This window comes from Lates calcarifer, linkage group LG24, assembly GCF_001640805.2.
Source record: "Lates calcarifer isolate ASB-BC8 linkage group LG24, TLL_Latcal_v3, whole genome shotgun sequence".
NCBI lineage: Eukaryota > Metazoa > Chordata > Actinopteri > Centropomidae > Lates > Lates calcarifer.
The window spans coordinates 4,772,671-4,793,534 of record NC_066856.1 but is presented as its reverse complement, the minus strand read 5'-3'; the positions used below and the strand labels follow the sequence as shown (position 1 = coordinate 4,793,534).

Genomic DNA, 20,864 nt, shown 5'->3' with positions numbered 1-20,864 from the left:
ATGATAATGAGGCTAAAACCAGGAGAAGCAGTACTCAGTTGGCAGGATTTCAGTGAAAATTATGAGCATTTGTGAAAACATTACCAAGCATGTAACTGCCTGGGTTTATATGTAAAAAAAAAAGAAGAAAGAAAATGAAAACAGATAGTGAAAGAATATTTATCTTTTCTAATTATTTAGCTTTGACTTGCAGTATATCATATTGTTACAAATCTGTCTGTAGTGTTTCTGACCTTGGATCAAGTATTCCAGTATGTATTGAATCATCCAAGAGGGAGAGATACTTACCCCTACATGATGCCAATCAGACACTGTTTTCTTCCAGACTCTATGGACGTGCACAGCAAGACTTGTGCAAATAAACGAAAAATACATCCCAGCGTCAGGTACTGCAGCACAGAGTGACAGAGAAAAGGAAGGGGTGCAACTTGGCAACGTCTCCAACAATGGAAAAGTATTCCAACAGAGCTGACATCAAAGGCATCATCTGCAGGCATTTGGAGAAGCCTCAGATTCAATTTGAAAAGTACTTCCCTGAGTCTGACAGCTGCTGTTGTGACACCAAATGGGTTCAGTTTCCTTTCGGTGACAGTGTAACACAGGGGTCAAGAAGAACAGTGACAGCAGAGGATCCGCTGATTGAATTATCTGCAGCTGTTGTTAGAAAAAGGCCGATATGAGATCAACCGCCCCTCTTGTCTGGTCGTGGAGCGGCTGCAAGGCGGTTACTAGGGGCTGACATCAAAAGCAATAAAGTGACTTTTCTGTTTACGACCACATATCTGTGAGAGCAGATTCTGCACCCTTGTGTTCGAGAGGAACAAATATAATGCCACGCTTCATCGAAAATAACGAGTCTGTGTCCAATCAAGAAGAATAGCAGTGTGTGTGGTTCAGGTGTGTGTTCAGATTTCCCACTGGCGGGACTGAAAATCCATTTTAAACAAGTCCACAGATTGCCTGGGTGGGGGTTGAAAATGCCAGTGATAAAACATTGCCCACTGTAAAAGTGAAGCGCTGATAGTTTGAATGAATACATGCATCACATCAGGCGGCAGCAGCAGCAAGTCCTGTTTTCATTTCGTAATCCTCACTGCCGTTTCAGCAATAAAAGATATAAAATAAAGCTTGTGCATTCATATCAACATGAAGAAAATAGGCAGTGTGTATAAGCTGATTTCCTTGGTGTTAAAGTCACAGCAAACCATAACACCTTCGTCATTACGCATGTATTATAATCTGCCTCTACTATCAAACAGCAAAGATAAACCATCTCCCTAATCCATGTTTAATTTCCTGTCCCATTGTGATGTATACAAGCCCTTTTTCTGCCATCACTGGTCATTATCTGCCACTGATTAAAGCACCAAAAGGAATATGGTGGATTATGGGGAAGCTGCTGGTAAATACTATTGGCTGTACTGAATGTATAGACATGTGAGAGCAGCAGTGATTGATGAGCACTGACTTTTATGTGATTTTTCTAAATCGATTATATTTGTAGGCACGGCTTTTAAGTGAGGTTAAGATTTTTATTTTTTGGAGTTCTTGACAGTTTCAGTTCAAAAAATGTCTATATTGGTCACATTTGGCTCTCAATGATGCATTTATGCTTTTACTCATAAAAGCTTCTACATTCAATGTTCTAAACTGGTCCTGGAAGATCTCACTGATTCACTGATGATTTTCATAGTCTTGTTTGTTGATATTTACAGCTGCAATAATTACTGTTTCCATTTTACTCCCAGTTCAGATCACATGTGATATTAAAGTCTCACTCATAGTGTCTAACCCACAGAGAATTATCACTGCACTCTAGAGCTTCTCTTAGCTTGACATGTTGTTTTTGCACACACACATCTTTACTGTTTTCAAAGTTCTAGGGACCCTAAACAGGGCGTTTAGCAGCATGAATGAATATTGAACTTCAGTGGGTCACCAGAAACAAAATCCCAAAATGAACAGTAATGTTGTGTGTATGTGCTTCTTTGAGGTGATTAATGGGCCAGGAAAGAAGAGAAATACTATTCAGCTTCAGACCTTTAACAGTTATGCAGATGAAGCAGGTGTCCAGACTAGCCTAATAGTTATAGTAGTTTCTACCAACTAGCCTTTGTTAGCTCTCTGTCATCATGTGCAAGAAGCACAAACAGCTTGCTTCAATTAGACATCAAGTCCCTGCTTTGTGAGTCAACTGTGTTCATGTGATATAATCTGGCCAATATACAGAGCTGTGTAGATACACACGGGACAGTAAATGAGGATTTGCTCTGCATGCACGTATGAATCTCTTCCAGATATTTCCCCAGAGGTATCCAGTATCCTTATTGCATCATACCTCCCATATGTTTTTTCCATCTGCCCATCCCTTCATCCCTCCCTCCATTATCTCATTCTTCCACAGCACATGAATTGACTCGACACAGCTGAAGTTGCCCTGAATCCAACAACAGAGCCATCTAAAGATCCACATCAGGGTTTTACTGGCACTTCAGAAATGAGAATTCAGAGGAGGAGAGCAACACGGCTTTCAGAGATTAATACGGCAGCATTATTTATTAGCCTTATTTACTGATTTGAATGTGTGCATATGCTTTTCTAAATGAGTTTTATTTACAAAACCTTTTTTTTTTTAAAGTTATTTTTTGGGCTTTTCACCTTTATTTTGACAGGACAGTGGAGAGGAGACAGGAAACAGGGAGAGAGAGTGAGGGAATGACACGCAGTAAAGGTCCGGCCAGACCGGGAGTTAATCCGGGGACCAGCTGCTCAGGGCACTTAGGCCCATGTGGTACACGCCCCAACTATTCGGCTACGGGGGTGCCCCAATTTACGACACCTTTTTAAAAACACTAAGGGCCTCATCTTCATGCGAGAGCAGGCCATGTTGCAGACAAAAAAAACACGGAAATTGCAGGAAATACTGTAATAACAGCATAAAAGGCAGAACATAAAAGGCAGACCAAATTAAAACTGTAAAAAATCTGGGCACAGTTAAAATCTGTGAAAGGAAGAAAAAAAAAAAACCTTTTCTGACCTTGGCATTTCAAAACGCATTATGTTTGTATTGCATGACAGACCAATGAGTCATTCCAGCGCCTTGATTTTCAAAGAAGAGAAAAGCAAACAGGCATCTGAATCAGATCTATCAATATGGGGAGAGGTATAGCTGTGGATTTTTTTTTTTTTTTTCCCCAGAGATAATGTTGAATCGGCTGACAGAGCTTCGTCCGTCATTCTATCTGACACCAGAACAGTCAATCATATTCCATAGTGCTCAATCTGCTGCCATTATGAGAGAATAAATGCCCTCTAACTAAAAAACCTTGGCATAACCTCTCTACAATGTTGCTTTTGTCCATTAGTGGCCATTCACTAAGACAAAATGTGACTTTAGTTATTTTTCCTCTTAAAGCATAAGCCTGGTAATATTAATTTGTTATTGGTAACAAATGAGTAGACTAAAACCAACACTGAATGTACCCTATACAAGTATTGTGTGTGCATCTAAAGCCTGATATATCTTATTCATCTGTGCCTTAGAGCTCCACCATTCTCCAAAACTATTAAAAACACATCAGCGAGTTGTTGGCATGAACACACACTGTTGTTTTTTGATTCAGTCTCACATAAGCTATCCTGATGCCAGAAATAATCACTACATCCCAAATGTGGATTAATCCACAATAAAATAGTCCCGAACAAACACCCCAATTTCTTCCTGCATGAGAAACATCTACTAAACTTGGTGATAATTGTTGTTAGCCAAGTCCCTCTCAGCAGTGCTACTTCTCCAGGACAGACTGTGCTACAGTGACTCGCTATCAGAAAGTGATGAGACAGGTCAGCTGGGCTGGGGCTAGCTGGTTAGCATACTAACTTCAGTGGAGGAGAAATTGTGATAGAACTAAAAACAAAACAAGAGTTAACATTGTTGTTCCTTTTCCCCTCTTTTGTCAAGTAAATGAATAAACTTTAAATGCTGAACTTGCACTGTTTCTTCTAGACAGGGAGGTAAACAACTGTTAATGCTCATATAGCAACACATATGGTGTACATACAGTTCCTTTTATACCTTATCAAATGCCAACAATCAGTTAGTCTGGATCAGTCTTTGCAAAATGTTGTGCCCTATATTCTTCAGTACCACTGTGCATACAACACTGTCTGTCATTGATTTGTTTACATTGTCTGGAAAAAGGGAAGACTGAGAGACTTGTGGTTTCAGTTGGATGTCAGATATCTTCAGTAGGAACCAATGCGCTTGAAGCTGAAACCAGTATGAACCAGTGTGTGTGTGAGCACTAAAGCTGATTCTCCAAGAGAATTTGTGAGAATGTAACACTGGTGCAATACAATGCAAGGTCATTGCACCAATGCAGTGATGCAGCAGCTTTCAGTGATTTCAATGGAAGCCTTCTTTCCATGACTGATGACTGTAGTGGAGCCTGACTGAGCAGTCCACAGTCCACTACTTGAAAATGAAAGCAGCAGGCTTTCTCATGTGTCAGTGCATGCTCACACACACAGCATCCTCCTGTGGAGAACTCATGTTCACCACAGACAATTTGGAAACCATTACAATCATTACAGACGTGTGTGCATAGCGGGGTGACCAAGCTGATGAGAGCAGTTACCAGGACTGCGCCTGGTGCATCATATTGACTCCCGGTGCAGTTATCTCAGTGAGAGTGTTGGAGGAGGATGCACAAGCTGCAGTCAGGCATTGATGGAGGGGCAGAGAGGCAGACAGTAAGGTCACTCAGAGAGCACGGCAGCCAATGGATTTTATGCTTCCTTGCTGTTACACCCACTGGATTTATAAACTCACTTGTTAAGAGAGGTAAAGCTTGCTGTGGCTTGAGTGCATTTTGGTCAAAGTGCACCGGTGGATGTTTTATGTAATGGTCGTTTGTATTCTGACCGCAGGCCTCAGCTGATCCCTATTTTCACTCGGAGGCCCAGCCGGGGAAAGCCTTGCATCATGTCCGCTTACCTTTTTTAATTCATCTCACTTCTACAGACACATCACACCACCTTTTAACATATCCCAGGTCAGGTAAATCCACACTTGAATCCAGCAGTAGCCTAGCCATTCATGCACTCCAGGCGGTATTTGAGGAATGAAATGCAGTATGAATTTTTAAACAGCACACATCTGCGTCGAGTCTCCAGCATCATCTCTGATTCTTTGTGCCTTTGCTTGATCCACCCTCGAAATTCATACCGTCAAGGTGTAGCCTTTCTGATACTCCAGATATGCAAAGATTTTGTTTCCACTCACAGAGAGCATTAAATTGATTCTAAACTGTTTTTATTTTTCATGTATTTATTCTGAACCTAAGCAGGAATATAAATACATGAATGCAAACTCACTGAGCACTGGCTGAGAGGATCAGAACAGTTACCTTCAAAGATATAACTCAGCTTTTCTTTTTTCCCCTTATATCCAGACATAATCCCACACCAAATAGAATTACCAGTGGACAGGGTTGTAAAGATTTACTCAATAAATTGATCTTATGGCAAACAACAGTGGCCGGATTAGCTGGATAAAAAAGAGAGATCAAACCCCAAGAAGAATCGAATCCACCTCTTCAGAATAAGAGGGATTTACGGTTTAAAAACAAAAAAGGGAATTCACTAATGTCTTTCTAAATTGAAATACATGGGAATGAGGCCTTTTGTCCACCATGTGTGACATACCTTTCAGTTATTACCATCACCCAGGAGGCTGTGTTCTGTTCTGTCTATGCTTTCTGGTTCTATGATGGAGGCCAGAGCAGCAAAGCAGAAATTCACAGCCTCGGGATATACTTATTCACTGTTGGTGTATTTATTACCTCCACCAGAGAAAGCACATTATGTTTCCACCTCTGGCTTTTATGTATGATATTAACAAGAGTAACTACAGATTTGACTGATACGTGGTGGTTAGATCAGCTGAATAGATGGGCCAGCATTAGGTGATTTACAATTTCTGGTCATAACTACTCTGTTTATCATGGCAGACTTTCAAGTCGGCTGCTAATCAGCATTACACTAACATGGTAGGCTACTTTAACAGAAAATATCAAAACAAAAAGAGAAATTATAACCAATGAGTTAGATAGAGCTACAAAAAAGAAAAACAAAAATAAGAACAAAATAAACTAACAATTTTATGTTCTTTTAGAAGCCGTACTACCTGTAGGCTTTGAGTCTGTCTATCCCCCAGAGGGACTCTCTGCCATGCTGAACATGGTGTTTTCTTGTGCTTGTGGGGAGTGATGAGATCAGAGCTTGAACAAAATATTGTATTTGGCTTCCAACCTTGGGGTCGGAAGCCATGCCAGTGGTCTAAAGATATATCTGAGTGGTCACAAGACATTTAATAGGATAGGATAGGATAGCTTTTTTCTCACTATAACTGGAAGTCTGTTGAATGTTGATGTTAAACATATCAGCAAAACTTTCACTGGAATCGATTTAGTTGTTTTCTTTACAAAATCCACTCATAGTAATTACAGCACAAGTCGTCTTTTTAAGGTTATGCACAGGCAGGCACAGCACTTGGTCAATGTTAGAGAAAGATGGTGGTCTTGTTTCAACACTGAAAAAGTCAACAATGCTTTTGGACACAAGACAGGATGTCTTTACTTTTTCAATATTCAACCAAAATCATGACATTTCCCTAAACTGAACAAAGGTTTTTTTGCTGCCTGAATGTAACCACACACAGAGCTCTTGACATGACACTCTATCTCCAGTGTCAAAGTCCTGAATTCTGTATGCCCACCATCAACTCAACCTCCACCCTACACAATTTAATTACATTTCCTTCAAAGCATATTTAACAAAACACATAGTGATATACAAATGTAATTTCTAGGACACAGGAGTTGGGGTCACAGGCACATGCAGCTGTACTTAAAAGACTAGAATCCACTGATCTATAAATCACATGACTGATCAATAACCAAAAACAACCTCAGACATTAGCCTGATGAAGACAAGACAGTTGGTGACTAAAAATGCTGTGCTGGAGAAGAGCTGTTTACTATTTTTTCTAATTTATTATGAAATGCATTATTGAACTTGGATCACTGTCTTCCTGGGTTTTACCAAAAACAGATCTAGAACATTCAGAACAAGTAGACTATTTTCTAGTCCTGCAGAGACAGGGCTCCGTCGGATCAGTATGACACACTACATCTCTTACTCTAGTCCTCATTCAGCTCATTACTGTCATCTTGGACAGTTGACTTCAAAAATGTACCCTACATTTAAAAATAAATGTGACATGCATAAATGTGACACGCATGCCGTTTTAAATGACAGAAGTGCTACATAAGCCCTCCAACAAAATGCCTCTCCCGCTCATAACTTAAAAATTCATCCTCAAATCCATAAATTATACACCTTGTTTCTTTTAGAGCTACCTTTAAGCCCATGCATATTGAAATCAAAAATGCCAAAAACAGACCATCCAAAGAATAACAGCACAACATGATCATGTGTAATCGTGGCCCTCACAGGCTCAATTTGCAGCTAAAAAACTGCATCCAAAGTGCCATACAGACGAATGACCCAGCACTACCACAGCAATCTGCTCATGTTCTGTTACAGCAAATGTTTGGCTCACACTTGTGCTCCGCCATCACTCTCCTCCTCTCTGTGTTTCTTTACTCTTTGACTTGAATCAACAACATCACAAGTGTAGCAAATCCCGTCAGCAGCATGACTCCTCTTTGTCATGGAGGTGTGAATATTTTGTTTCTGTCTGTCTGTGTTTGTGCATAATTATGAACTGGCAGCATGTCATTTATAATCTGAGAGGAGAATCATTTACCACTTGTTTTGAAATCTGTAGCCAAACAGCAGCTTTCTCTATTGACATGTTTGATGTTTTTTTTCTCCTTGTCTAATCCACGTCCACTGCAGTCTCATAGAATTTCATGAAATGAACACGAGCATTGCCACATGAACCTTATAGACACTATTTAACTCAATACAAATATTACTTTGGGAAAACAGCACAAATTTGAGAAACCATTGTCTTATAGTCATCATGTAAAGAAAAAGTACGTTGGAAACAGTTAGGTATAGCCAACTGAAAGGACCGTGCCAGTATTTTTTTGCATGTTTTATCTCCAAATCACATAAACTACAGATTGATTGACCTGATATGTTTGTTGTTGTCAGCAAATCCCATGTGCAGAATCACTAACAAGTATTCATTTGTTATTCCTCTGCACCAAAGAGCGCTGTTGTCGTCTAGCTGTTAAACACATCAATAAGCCACACTGTTGCACTGAGTGGCATGTTCCTTCATGACCATTAACACACACACTGCAGTTTATTTATTTTTGCCTCAGTGTGTCAAATGTGTGTCAATCCGCCACTGAAAATAGTCCCTATAAACTGCACTACTTCTTTCTGTTTGAATCATGCTTGGTACACAGTGCTCAGCTGGATTAAGAAATTACTGAGACTTATTTAAAAATGAAACAACATATTTGTTAGACATTTTCAAAGATTCGCATCAACTAATGGTCTTAAGGCAGATAGGGAAAGATCAGAGATAGGGAAAGATCAGAGAGCATTGAGAGACAGACTTTCTTGGGTTTGGTCTTTTCACTGTAGTTGTTGGGAATAAGAAAAAATAGTAAATAATACCACTCCTATCCTTTAAGATGAAGTGATGTCTGTACAATATTTCTATTGGTTAATACCTGGTCAGAGTGATGATTTTCCCTGTTGTGCTGAAATAATTCAATATTTACAAGAAAAAGCAGAGATTAGAGGGTCTGTCTGAAGAGCACTAATGTATCTTGTATCTTGTAGTCTTTTTACTGTAGTTTTTAGATTCATCTTGATTCCCTGAACATCTTTTCAAAGGACTATTTGTTGAAAATTAGTTGTCAAGGGTTAAAGGGTTTTAACTTTGTTCAGATTCAGTACTGTCCTAAAGATAAGGTACTGTAACTTAATTCCTTGATTTCATTCACTCAGACTTAAATTTGGATTGGAATTAACCTCAGATCAAGAAACTACAGTCTGAGGTTGGTTGCCGAAAATAGCAGATTGTGACTTAAAGATCATAGCAGTTCGGTGTGGAATGATAATAGCTAATACATGAATTCTAATGCTTTGGAATAAAGACTCCTTACACAGCAGTTTAAATCCTGGTTGACTGAATTGAGCACCCTGCTGCATGTGGGAAAATAACAGACATGAAGGGGCTTGGAAATGTTGTTTTCTTTTAGATATACAGAATCCATGTCATGACTGTTTTATGTTGTTTATTAATGTTTATTTCTTGAAAACAACAAAATAGACTGTATTGCACTGTACTTTTTTAGATTGACACTGCATTTTAATATAGGGATACTGGTTACTTTTCAACTATGTTGTGCAGGGTGCTCTGTCAAGACATCTCATAGACATGTCAATGGATCCATGTGTAAAATGCAATGAGAATAACAATGGGATATATGGGATAGCTTATAATTTTATATATTTTCCCCTCTCTTTGTGTGCTGTATATCAGTTTCTTCATCTATTCTACGTGTGGATATGGCTGGGTATGGGTGTAGATGTCACAGTTTTGTAATGCTTAGATGTTTTTCTTTGTCTGTGATATGACTAAAAAGTTGTAAAAATATTCAAAAATATTCAAAAAATACATTTGAAAAAAAAATTATAGTCTCATAGCAGAATACTAGTAAAGTTGAGAACTGATCCTGGGTCATTGAGAGTTGAAGTAACCACCCACCCGTCTACCCGACTCTTACTTTCCTTCCTCTGTACTTTCAGTGTGAAACTGCTGTCTGTTTTGTCTCAGCGTTTCTCTTTTCATGTCATCCTTTCAAAGTTCCAACAACTTCCAGCTACACTTTTCATGTGTGCAACTTATATTTGCATATGTATTTGCATTCTAAGACATCACGATCATTTCCTCTAAATTTCCAGGAGACCAGCTGGTTCCCAAGCAGCATCTCACGCTCACACAGTCTTGACTCTGTTCCCATTCAAACTGCAGCGCTGCAGGACAAACACACACACATACACACACATGCACACAGAGCAGCTTTCATTTCAAACAACCCTCCGTGATAAGAAATGTGGGTAACAATGTGATGTCTGCATCAATAGACCACTTCAGCCCAACATCCAAGAGTCACGTGGGATCAAACCCACATCAAAGCCTGGCCGATGCCACTATGAGAGCTGAGCAACAATGGAACAATAATTAAAGCCACATGGATATCCAACCACCCCCCTGTCACACACACACACACACACACACACACATACATATCTCTTTGTCACAGAAATAGAAAGAGCACCGTTTGATGCCTGTCACGACAATAAACCAACCCTTCCAAATCTTGACATGCAGCTACCTGCCATACAATATGTAAGCAAGTCATTTCCATCCATTTGAATGCAGTAAACACATATAGTCACTTTCATCCACTAAGCAGCCGATCATTATTTGGGGCGAGGGAAGCTGTCATAACCAGCAGTAATGCAGCAGCAATACATAACAAAATGCCAAAGAGCTTCCAATGCACTGTTTAATGAGGCAATATACAAGAATATGCTTTGGCTGTATTGATTCAGCCACTTTTTATCCATTCATGAATAGTCAGGCTCATTTACTTCATTTATCGTGTAATTAATATCCAGAACGAGCTCATTTTTTCTTTTTTTCTTTTTTCATAGTGGTCCTTGATTAATGTTCCTATTTTTTTTTGTTCCCTTCTTCATGCTCCCTGCTCAGTGTGTGGAGGGATTAGTTTAACTGTTTGAGGGGAAGAAGGGATATCCAATCCAAAACCATCAAATCAAGTATGAAAAGGATGAAGTTGCACATCCCAGATTAGGAGAAAAATGATGGATATTATAAGCCTAAATAGTCTTTTCTAATTTAAAAAATGTCTGTGTCTGTGTAGATGAAACTCCAACAGTGGTTTCCAATCATTTGGAGGTATTTTAACATTCAGATGAGTTTAAGAAAAAGAAGTTTATACCAGCTAAATGCGCATGAGGTTTTTTTTTTTTTTAATCTCCTCAAGGTAGCAGCTGAAGATATCTGAAGGTTATAACATACTTTTTCTTGCAAGGAAGTAGGCAAGTAAAAAGTTCTAGCATGAGTACCCGACAACGTCTTCAGGGCTTCTGCACAAGCACGACGCTGATGACATAAGGTGCTTGTGCGTAATAGCGCGGAAACATGTTGGATGCCCTTATTCCCTTCATGAGTGGGTGTGCTTTAAACATAACTCGCACAGCTCCTGATGGAAGAAAAAAAAAAAGAAAAAAGATAGAAAGATAGAAAGAAAAAAGGTCCCTTGTGTACCTCCTCATCATCGACGTCCTCCTCGCTGTCAGTGGGTTCCGGTGCTTTCACGAACCACCACTGGATCTCCAAATACACAGACGCGGTTCCGCTCTGGAAAGCACACGCCATTTCTATGTTTTGTCCCTCTTTAACCGTCATGTTGGAGGGCAGATCCGTGAAGCGACCTGCAGATGAGAGAAGTGAAGGAGGTGGGGGGGGGTTATATGATGAGGACAGTTTGTGTGATTTCTATAGGCGCAAATAAATGCCAGTGAATGATCACTTTAATGGTCTCGCTTGTGGCTGCAGTCATGACCATAGCGGGTAACGCTGCCACAGCAGCTGTGTGTTAGTGGAACCAAGCGCTTGATAAAGGTGCGTTCTTTTCTTAATTGAAGGAGATGGCGGGGGCTCCCCCCCCCCTCCCATGTCACAGATACTGACGCGTCTTCATCGGGAATTTACATAACGCACAGTCGCGCCATGGCCACATTATTCAGCCACTTAATTTAGAGCGGGATGTTTTTATGGGAGTTTTTTTTTTTTTTCCCTACTTTCACATTCCATCTTTTGTATCATTATGTGGCCGTTGTCCAGCTATATGAGACGTCTATTAAACCACTGAGTAAAACCTGACTGTACCAGAATGTGGGCAAAGACAGGGAAGCTTAAAGGGGAAAGAAAAACACGAGAAATAACAAAGGAGTTTGGTTTGAAGGAGGGTAAATGAGAATACAGCCTAGAGAAGAGTGGTGGCGACGATAGGGAAAAGCGTGGCATACCCGTGCATGCAAACTTTCATGCCAAACCATCATTTACATTTTGTATGAGAAACCAAAGCCCTTCTAAGACTGTTTAACGGGTTGTGTGCGTTTCTCGGTGCTTTGGAAATGCAGCTTTAAGGACGAAGAAGAGCAGAGACAGTTTGAAAGTAATCTCAGATGAAGCAGGGCAGATAGGCTCTGGACTGTCGCTTTCAGGACCACGGACAGCCGCATGCAGCAGCTCTCCGTGGTGCCGAAATCTCCACCTGATCGGTCACTTTTCATGCAAAGCGACTCTAAAAAGAAGTTATTTCTTTTATGGCCAGAATCAGTTTTCTATCAAGGGAGAAAATGAACGGAAAAAGCAGCCGCTTGTTCCTCTATATGATGCCAAATGACTTGATTTCAAAGAATCACCAGTTGCATTTATTCGTCATCACCAGTACCAAAAAAAAAAGGCAACCCTCTTCATTTTAATCGCGAGCTTGCTTTTCTCTTTCTGTGCTTATTACAATCCATCTCACTTCAAACATGTCCTGTTTTCCTCCAAACACCCTCCTTTGCTTTTCCAGAAAGGCTGCGCACTTTTAACACTTTCTCCGACCGAGCAGCTTCCATCATGCAGGGCAGCAAGCCCGACACGATGACACCGAGATAGACCGAAGAAAATATGTGATTCTTACCTTCAAAGGAGAATCCGAATTGCACACAAAATCCGGCTAAGAAAACAAATCCAACAGTATCATGAGAGGTCCACATCATTCCAATAAAGAGAGGGGAGATTTTTTTACATCAGCCGAAGGGGGGAAAAAGACGAATCTTTCCCAAACAAAAAAAAAAAAAAAATAGCCTACACACCAGCAAAATCAAACAGTTGCTGAGCGAGTGTGTTTAAACGGAGATTGCCGAAGGTGGAACATGCTGCAAAACCACAGCTTGCCGTTGCTGAAGTTCTTTTTTTTTCCCTCCTCCTCTATGTCTCTCTGCAGGAGAGACTGTCGACTGCTTGGCTGTATTGAAGTCTGTAAAATAACCGGGCTGCGGTCTTCGTCTGCGCTACCGGAGAGACGTCAGTCTAGTGGATCACTGTGGCATCCACACACTCCACACCTCTGCAAATCTAGTCCTCACCCGGCCCCTCACTGTCACCTTGACCGCTTGATTTAAAAATGCGCCGCGCATTTCTGCGACGCAGACGCTTGCATCATTATGAGGGGATTTTATTTTGAAATTGTTTTGTAGACATGGATGTGGAGTTTGTTCGTTGTGTGTATGTGGTGTGTGTGTGTGTGTGTGTGTGTTTTACCTGCTGCACTTTTTGAAATGTCAGGTGTTTTGAAGGCCTGACACCCAGGCTACTTAACAGAACATAAACAAACAGAACAGAAATCTCCCCCTAAAGTCATTAAAGTCTAAAACATAAATATATGTGCGTGTTGAGTGTGGGTGTGTCGAACTCTTGAACGCTTATGCAGTCAGGAGATACTCCAACAGCCAGTCTGAGAGGCCATAAAACAATATCTTAGCATCAGATGGGAGAAAATGGAAGGGGGGGGGCGGGTGGGACTAGCGACCCCGCAAGTGCAGGGCAAGCACGGCATGTCCAGAGTCATTAAGATAGAAGACACCCTACTGGAATATTATTAGTCTCCTGAGCAGACTGAGAACACTCTGCCCTTTTGTTGCGATGGGCACAGATCGTGCCACTCCTAATATTTGCTCTTAATTGATTCAGAGACCAATCAGGGATCATCCTTCTGGGACAAGCACTTTCCTCTTCCATCAACAGAAGTGTCTGTGGGCAGAGGTATTAAAGAGACTGGTCTAAAGTCAGCCGGATAATCACTGGTCCCAGTTGTCATCTATTTCACAGCAGATTCACAACTGTGCTTTGAGTGCGAAGTGTGAATCTGTTCCTAAGTTACACCCAGTAACACTTGGAAAATACAAGGATTTCATTGGTCTTTTTTGCACCCCGAGCTGTTGACAGAGTTGTAGCAACACTGTTCCACTGAGAAGACTTTCTGAAAAAAAGTCCAGTATTATCTAAATTCTTTAATGAGTAACTGCCTCCATCTTCAAGCTAAGTATCTATGGCTTTGTGCAAGTTGTTGTTATCAATCAGTAAGGCATTTACTGCCTTTATTTTGACAGTGAATAGTAGGGAGGTGACAGGAAATGAGGAGAGAATGATGAGTGATGGAATGCAAGATATTTTCCCAGCTGGACTCTTAAAGCTTTAGAGCAGAATCACTTTGCACATTTAACAGTTACAGTACACCAGTAACCCTTTAAGTCTATCACATATGAGCATGTAAGCATTATTTAAATACATTTGAAAGAATTGTGCACCTATTCTTTAATTCATTTAATCATTAGACTTTGCAGATAAATGAAGGAAACCTGACAAAGTGTAAAGTGTTAATCAGAGTCAGATGAAGTGGGAGGGATGCACCAATCACATTCAGGCATGAAGCAGCTGTCTGTTGTGCTGAAATCATTGAAATCCAAACTGGCTAAATGATCATATTTCATGTAAGGAGCACCCAGAAGTTTGCATGGTTGCTTTAAAGTCCCTGAAAACCTGCTTTCAAACATGAAGTTTTTCAAAATAACATTAGTTATTCATGACTGAAATAATGCCAACCACACAATACAGCATCAGTTTGTTATTAAGGGTTGAAACACAGCTGATCTGTTTCATCAGAGCTGTGTGGGTGTGTTTTCATTGGATTTGATTGACAGTGGCTTTGGTGCAACAAACAAACAGCAAGAAACAACTTTAAACCTGTGAAAATAGACAGACAGAACCACAAATAAAGTCATTTTTCTTGTGAAACCAAACCAAAACTGTTTTAATGTTTTAAGAAAATAGTGTGATCATGTAGGACATTACTCATGGTAAATAGCTCATTCAGAAAATGGGTTTGCAGGGCCTCTAATGATCAGCCTATTATCTGGTTTGAGAGAGGATGCAAGAAAAACAACAATTCACAGCAGAATCACAATGCTCTTTGTACTGTCAACAGTCGAATTGAAAAAGAATGATTTGTTCAACTAAATCAGACACTCTAGATTCAGCCTTGTGTTGGGGGTGTTCTATTTTGAGAGTAGATTTAGAAACAAGAAATTGATGTGGCTTAGATTTTGTTGCTAAGACAAAATACAGTAGCAGGACGTCAAAACACTGTCAACAAGTTCAACCCGAAAATCATGAACAGAGTGAGAAATATATTTTTCCAGCAATTTATTAGGAAAATTCTATAGTAAAGCTTCTAAGCTGTCGCTGGAGTGACTGTACCAACAGCACTTTTTGAACAACTCTCTATACAGCTTTCTATTTCAAGTGCATAAACTCCATATTAGCCTTATAACATATGCCATCACTGCATTGAGAGTAGGAATAAACCTGATAAGTGAGCTGCCGTTTACTAACTGCACCTGGCAGCTGTTCAGTTTGGAAACACTGGTTTGCAGCGTGTCTGTGGCTGAAACATGTTTCCTCCCATCTGTTTTGTCGCAGACTTGGAGACGTGTTTGCTCCTGCTTGGTGGGTGTTTGGAGGTGTCACCAAATGATACATGCATATGGTTTTTAAACTTAAAAAGATATATATATATATTCATCTATTTTCTCACATTTGCTGCACAGGAGCAGTGTGAGACAACCACACCTGTCATGGATGCCAAAAGCAGTGTTTATCAGATGAAGCAGGGCAGACAGGCTCTGGACACTTTAATTGGGAAACTAATGTCCTTTTAAAGTATAAATAATATGTATGTATATATATATATATTATATATATATATATATATACCCTGACACTGTGCAGATAACCGTAAAGATAATACTTCACGTACATCATCGTTCATGGATGAATTATTGTGATCAAGGTTAAACATAAAGGGATTCGGTTTCACAGTGAATAGACCCCTCTCACCTCCCATGTGTCTGAAATTAACATTTTAGGTCATGCAAAAGAATTCTCCATGCGTCACTGCATCTGGTTCAAATAGTTTGAACTTTGAGCAAAGTGCTTCTTTGTTAAGTCGTGAGCTGTGGTCAGCTGGGCACCACCGCTGCACTCAGTGTGAAACAATATCTGCTTCTTGTCATGTCAAGGCCAGCCAAGCTGAAAAGACGAGCTGGTGGTTCCTAATGTGTAGAAGTCTGGTGCAGCAAAATAAAATGAGGACACTTAAAAGAGTCACCTTGGAGTCAGGTGACCTGTTAACATAAGTTATCATAAGGTTTTAGATCTAACAAAGTCATTGTTTTATTTTATTTCTCCTGGAGAAACAAATTCCAGTTACATACAACACTGTGCATAGAATATAGAAGAGGTGCACTTTGATTTGTTTCTTTTAAATAATTCTGATTGAGGATGAATTGTTTCTCAATTTTTCTTAAAAATAAAGATTCATAATTTAGTGGCACACACTTCTCTCTAAATTCAACAGAATTTGTGGAATTTTATGATTTTCATTTCTGAATGTAAAATTCAACCACTATACATTTTTGATTATTATTTTTAATGCATATAAATAGATATTCTGTTGAAGTCAAAAGTGAGGCCTGCATTGTGTTTTCTTCGTCTTCAAGAAAACATGTTTTTTAACCAATTTAAACATCTTAGTTGGTCTGACGTACTATGACTTTAATAAGTTGATTTCATTTTATTTTAGAACAAAAACAGTCACTGCCTGTAAGTGTCCAGATGTTATATAAAAAAGAGAAAATCATTATGTCATGGTGTTCATCAGTAAATGAAGTTTGCTCAGTTGTGATGGAGTTGTTCGAAGTAACTGCAATAGTAAAGGACATTTAAAAATGTGTATCTTTTTCATTAATCTTTGCGTGGCTCATTTCATAGTGTGACATTTCATTAGCTGTAAATCTCCTTGGAAAAATGAGAGATTCTTCCTGACAGTGATGTGACATGTAAACATGACTTTTGTATCACTGCACTCTCATACAGCATGCTGTACTTGTTTGATTAAAACGATTAATACTGTTGGATTATGAACAAAAAAACCGAACAAAACATTTCACCAGACTAGAGTCCCTGTGCTTCAGATAAAGCACATGATCTGGTTAGTGTGACTGCCTCAGTCTTTGTGTTTCTCTTCACACTGTTTGTTCTTTTTCAAACTAAAGAAGGAAAACAGCTGCATCAGCTGTTTGAGGTCATAAGCCACCCAGATCATCTGAAATATCACATCTGCTCCTAAAACAGAAAGCCAACACAAAAACATTTTTAATGATTTTAAGTGTGGTGGTGGGTATTTCAGACATGGTGGCCCATCTGTGATATAAAACATGTGGGATATAAGCTGAAAAAAAAAGGCTCTAACACTTTTTTTCCCTTCAGTGGTGGATGCAGTACTTTGAAGCAAATAAGCATTTAATTACCATACTACAAACTAATTGCTACACAGCAAACGTAGACATTTTGACTCCAAGGAAAGTTGCCCACCTTCACTGAAAAAGGTTGCAATAATAAACTCATAGTAACATTTATGGAAGGATTGTGGTCATGGTTGAAAATAGCCAGACACGGCAGGAAACAAACAGTAGTTTCCTGCATTAAAGTTTGATGTTTTGTTGACCCATGCCTCCACCTCCACGTCCTCCCTGTGCACAATAATGTCACCTGACTTATTCCTCTGCTCCCAGCATAATTAGTATGGCCACTAGAGGGCTGCTGAACAGCTGGTGCTGTTGCTCTTCTTGAAGGACAGTCTCTAAATGACATATTTTGTGATTTATTTTGGAGGCAGGACTGTAGCTATTGAAGACACACAGATTATGTCCTGTTGTACCTTTGGTAGGGAATATGCTGTTTTTGGCATCTTTGTTTGACTTAACATTCTACAGTTAAAACCCAACATGCTGGATTTCTAACAGTATTTCTTAGACTCAAAATGCCTGTATTTAACCAGGTATATTCAACAGTATATTTAACTGTGATAAACATTCAGTACATTAAATTTGACTTCTTTGAACAGAGGTGCACAGGTGCACCTCAGGAGACTGTCCTGTCTCCATTTCTGTCCACTCCATACACCTCAGACTTTCAGTACAACACTGAAGCTCTGATCCTTCAATGTGTGCAACAAAATGCTGGAGATCTTCTACCAGTCTGTGGTCACGAGTGCCGTCCACTTCGCTGTAGTCTGCTGGGGGAGCAGCACCAGTGTCAGGGACACTAACAGAATAAACAGACTTATCCACAAAGCTGGGGCTGTCACTGGACACAAGATAGAGACGCTTGAGTCAGTGAGGGACAAGAGATCACTGAACAAACTGCTCTCCATCATGAACAACCCATCCCACCCCCTTCATGATACATTACAGAAACAGCAGAGCTCATTCTCCAACAGACTCACTCAGCTCCACTGTCACAAGGAACGCTAGAGGAAATCATTCTGCTGTTGTTTCCTGTTGTTGCTGTCTCTGCTGCTGTAACGCAAGAATTTCCCTCACGGGATCAGTAAAGTACATTTATCTTATCTTTATCTTTATCTTCTTTTAGACAAACCAAAATGATCATCAGAATCTATTTTTCCTGTTTTATTATTTTTCTTTTTGTGTGTAGGAGGGCATCAGCTTAGTTGACCTTCATGAAATTCAATAATTATACAGACAAAATAATTTTACAGACAATGCAACTGACCCATTAAGTGAATAAATAAAGCATTTAATTTGTGTGCCTTGAGGAAAGAAGAGGTCATTTGTACAACAAAGTTCTGGCTTTTTCAGCTTTCACTGGGTTTGAGGAAGAACATTCATATCAACAGCGTCATGTGTTCTGGTGTCTTGATGTTCAGCTGTTGCAGACACTGATCTTTAGAAAAAGAAAAAAAAAAAAACCCTCAAAACGAAGCAGCGCCACCTCTTCTGCAGCAGACCTCAGTGCATCTCCTGCTGTCAAAAAATACCATCTGCCCTGTCAGTACAATAGCCATTAGGCAGTGAAACCACAGTTTAGCTGGTTCCCTGCCAGCATCCATTTTGTCAGCCTGAGCACACTCCACGAGGCTCGCTGAGTGCAACAGAGTGCATCAAAAAATAATTAAACACTTTTTCCAGGGTGATGATGCAAGCAGTAATTAATTGCCTTTGCATTCAGTAATGTTCATTAATGTGACTGCCACAATAATAATGCTTTCTACCAAACTGTCTCATCTCTTGTTATCTTGCTTCCCAAGGTTTCACAGTTATAATATCTGGTTGTGGAGAACAACTAGCATATCAATAAGGCCCCAAACCCCCCAGTAGCCAATGTAATGCTGTACAATGAGCAATTAAAAAAAAAAAAACCTAGTATACACAAGGAACATATTTCCATATAATTAAAATTTTAAAAATGAAAATAGCTCATTTGAGTTTACCTAGAACTGCGTATTTTGTGCTTCACTGCTCTAATCTTCTTTTTTTTTTTTTGCCCCCGAAGCTGGTTAGTTCTGAGTTCTTCTTATCATCATCAACCTCCCAGCAAAGTGTCACATCCTTCCTGAAGCAGCTTGATGTCAGAATGATGCAGCTTTGGTGTTTGAGCAGTGTGAGAGGTCCATGAGACAAGCTTGTAGTGTCTTTTTACCTTTGATGCAGGCAGAATGTCGTTTATGAAAGAACTAGTTGAGCTGAGCCTGTGTGTGTAAAAGACAATCAAAGCCAATTAACTTTTAATGGAAATTTGCACTTTATCGATCCCTGTGGGTACGGGTCAGAGGTCAAGGTCGGATAAAAGGGATTTGGCTTGTGGTTTGCTTTATTTAGTCAATTTATGTGTAACCGTAAAATGTAGAAAAAACATGACTATGGTTCTACAGGATGTCACCCACCAGTTTCTGTGGGGTTTTGAAGTCTGATTTTGGATTTTAATGAGCCAGAGAATGCTAATTTGCAGAGAGAGAAAGTCAGGGTGGAGATGATCTAGGACCAGCAAGTGACAGCTAAGATGGTAGTAACATGCTACTGCCTGCCAATCAAACAAACACACATTAACCACAGAGTAGTATAATCTACATGCTTCTCCATTCATTGCAGACCATGTAGATAAGTCTTAAGTGCACTCACTGGCTTCATCATAGAGCATTTAACACACATTAGTTGACACTTGTTCAGGCACCTGTTACCCCTTATGAACAGAGGTAGCCATATCAGGAAGAAAATGTGATAAAATTGCAGCTTCTCTGGAAAGTTAAAGGGGAACACCACATGCTGAATTTTCCACATCAAAGTGTGTTTCCAGGTGTTGGGGAATACTTGTACATGTGAAAAAAAAGTTGTATAAAGCTTTTGTGGCTCCAGAGGGAACTGTGTGATGTCTGATAAATTGCAGTTGGGCCTGAAGACTACAAATTTGAAAAAAAAAAAGTGTGTGGTGGTAGAAAGAAGTGAGCTTACCAGATCTCTGCAGCCCAAACCAAACTGTTACAAACCATGTCCAGAGTGAGTTTAGTCTCCTCTATTGTCTGTGATCATGTTCAAAAATCATTCCTTGCCCTAGCAGTTCTAAAGCTTCTGTACATAACATGTAACACACTCAAAATACTCTGTCAACTGTCAATTAAATTGATGTCTTAAGGTTTACATTCACAAAGGTTAGCTTCAGGGCTGCAGCTGGGGTGTGAGGATGCCACGCCCCAGCCGTTTAAAGCCCCTGCATGAAAGATTTGACCTTTTCTGACTTACGGAAAGCCTTGATCTAGTTAAAAAAAAAAAATGTTCTGCTTGTGTACAGCACCTTATACATTTCAGAACCA

General features: G+C 39.8%; 1 protein-coding gene across 1 annotated transcript in view; it reads right to left on the bottom strand.

Annotated features, from left to right (window-relative positions):
* The window catches only part of vstm2a (V-set and transmembrane domain containing 2A), a 64,396-nt gene extending 51,081 nt beyond the window's left edge, over positions 1-13,315 (bottom strand). Inside the window, exons 1-2 of the mRNA XM_018673618.2 lie at positions 12,777-13,315; positions 11,348-11,514 (exon numbers count right to left, since the gene is read on the bottom strand). Of these exons, the coding sequence (XP_018529134.1) occupies positions 11,348-11,514; positions 12,777-12,855 (246 nt within the window). The 5' untranslated portion in view covers positions 12,856-13,315. The remainder of the gene's footprint in view (positions 1-11,347; positions 11,515-12,776) is intronic.
* Positions 13,316-20,864: the final 7,549 nt, after the last annotated feature.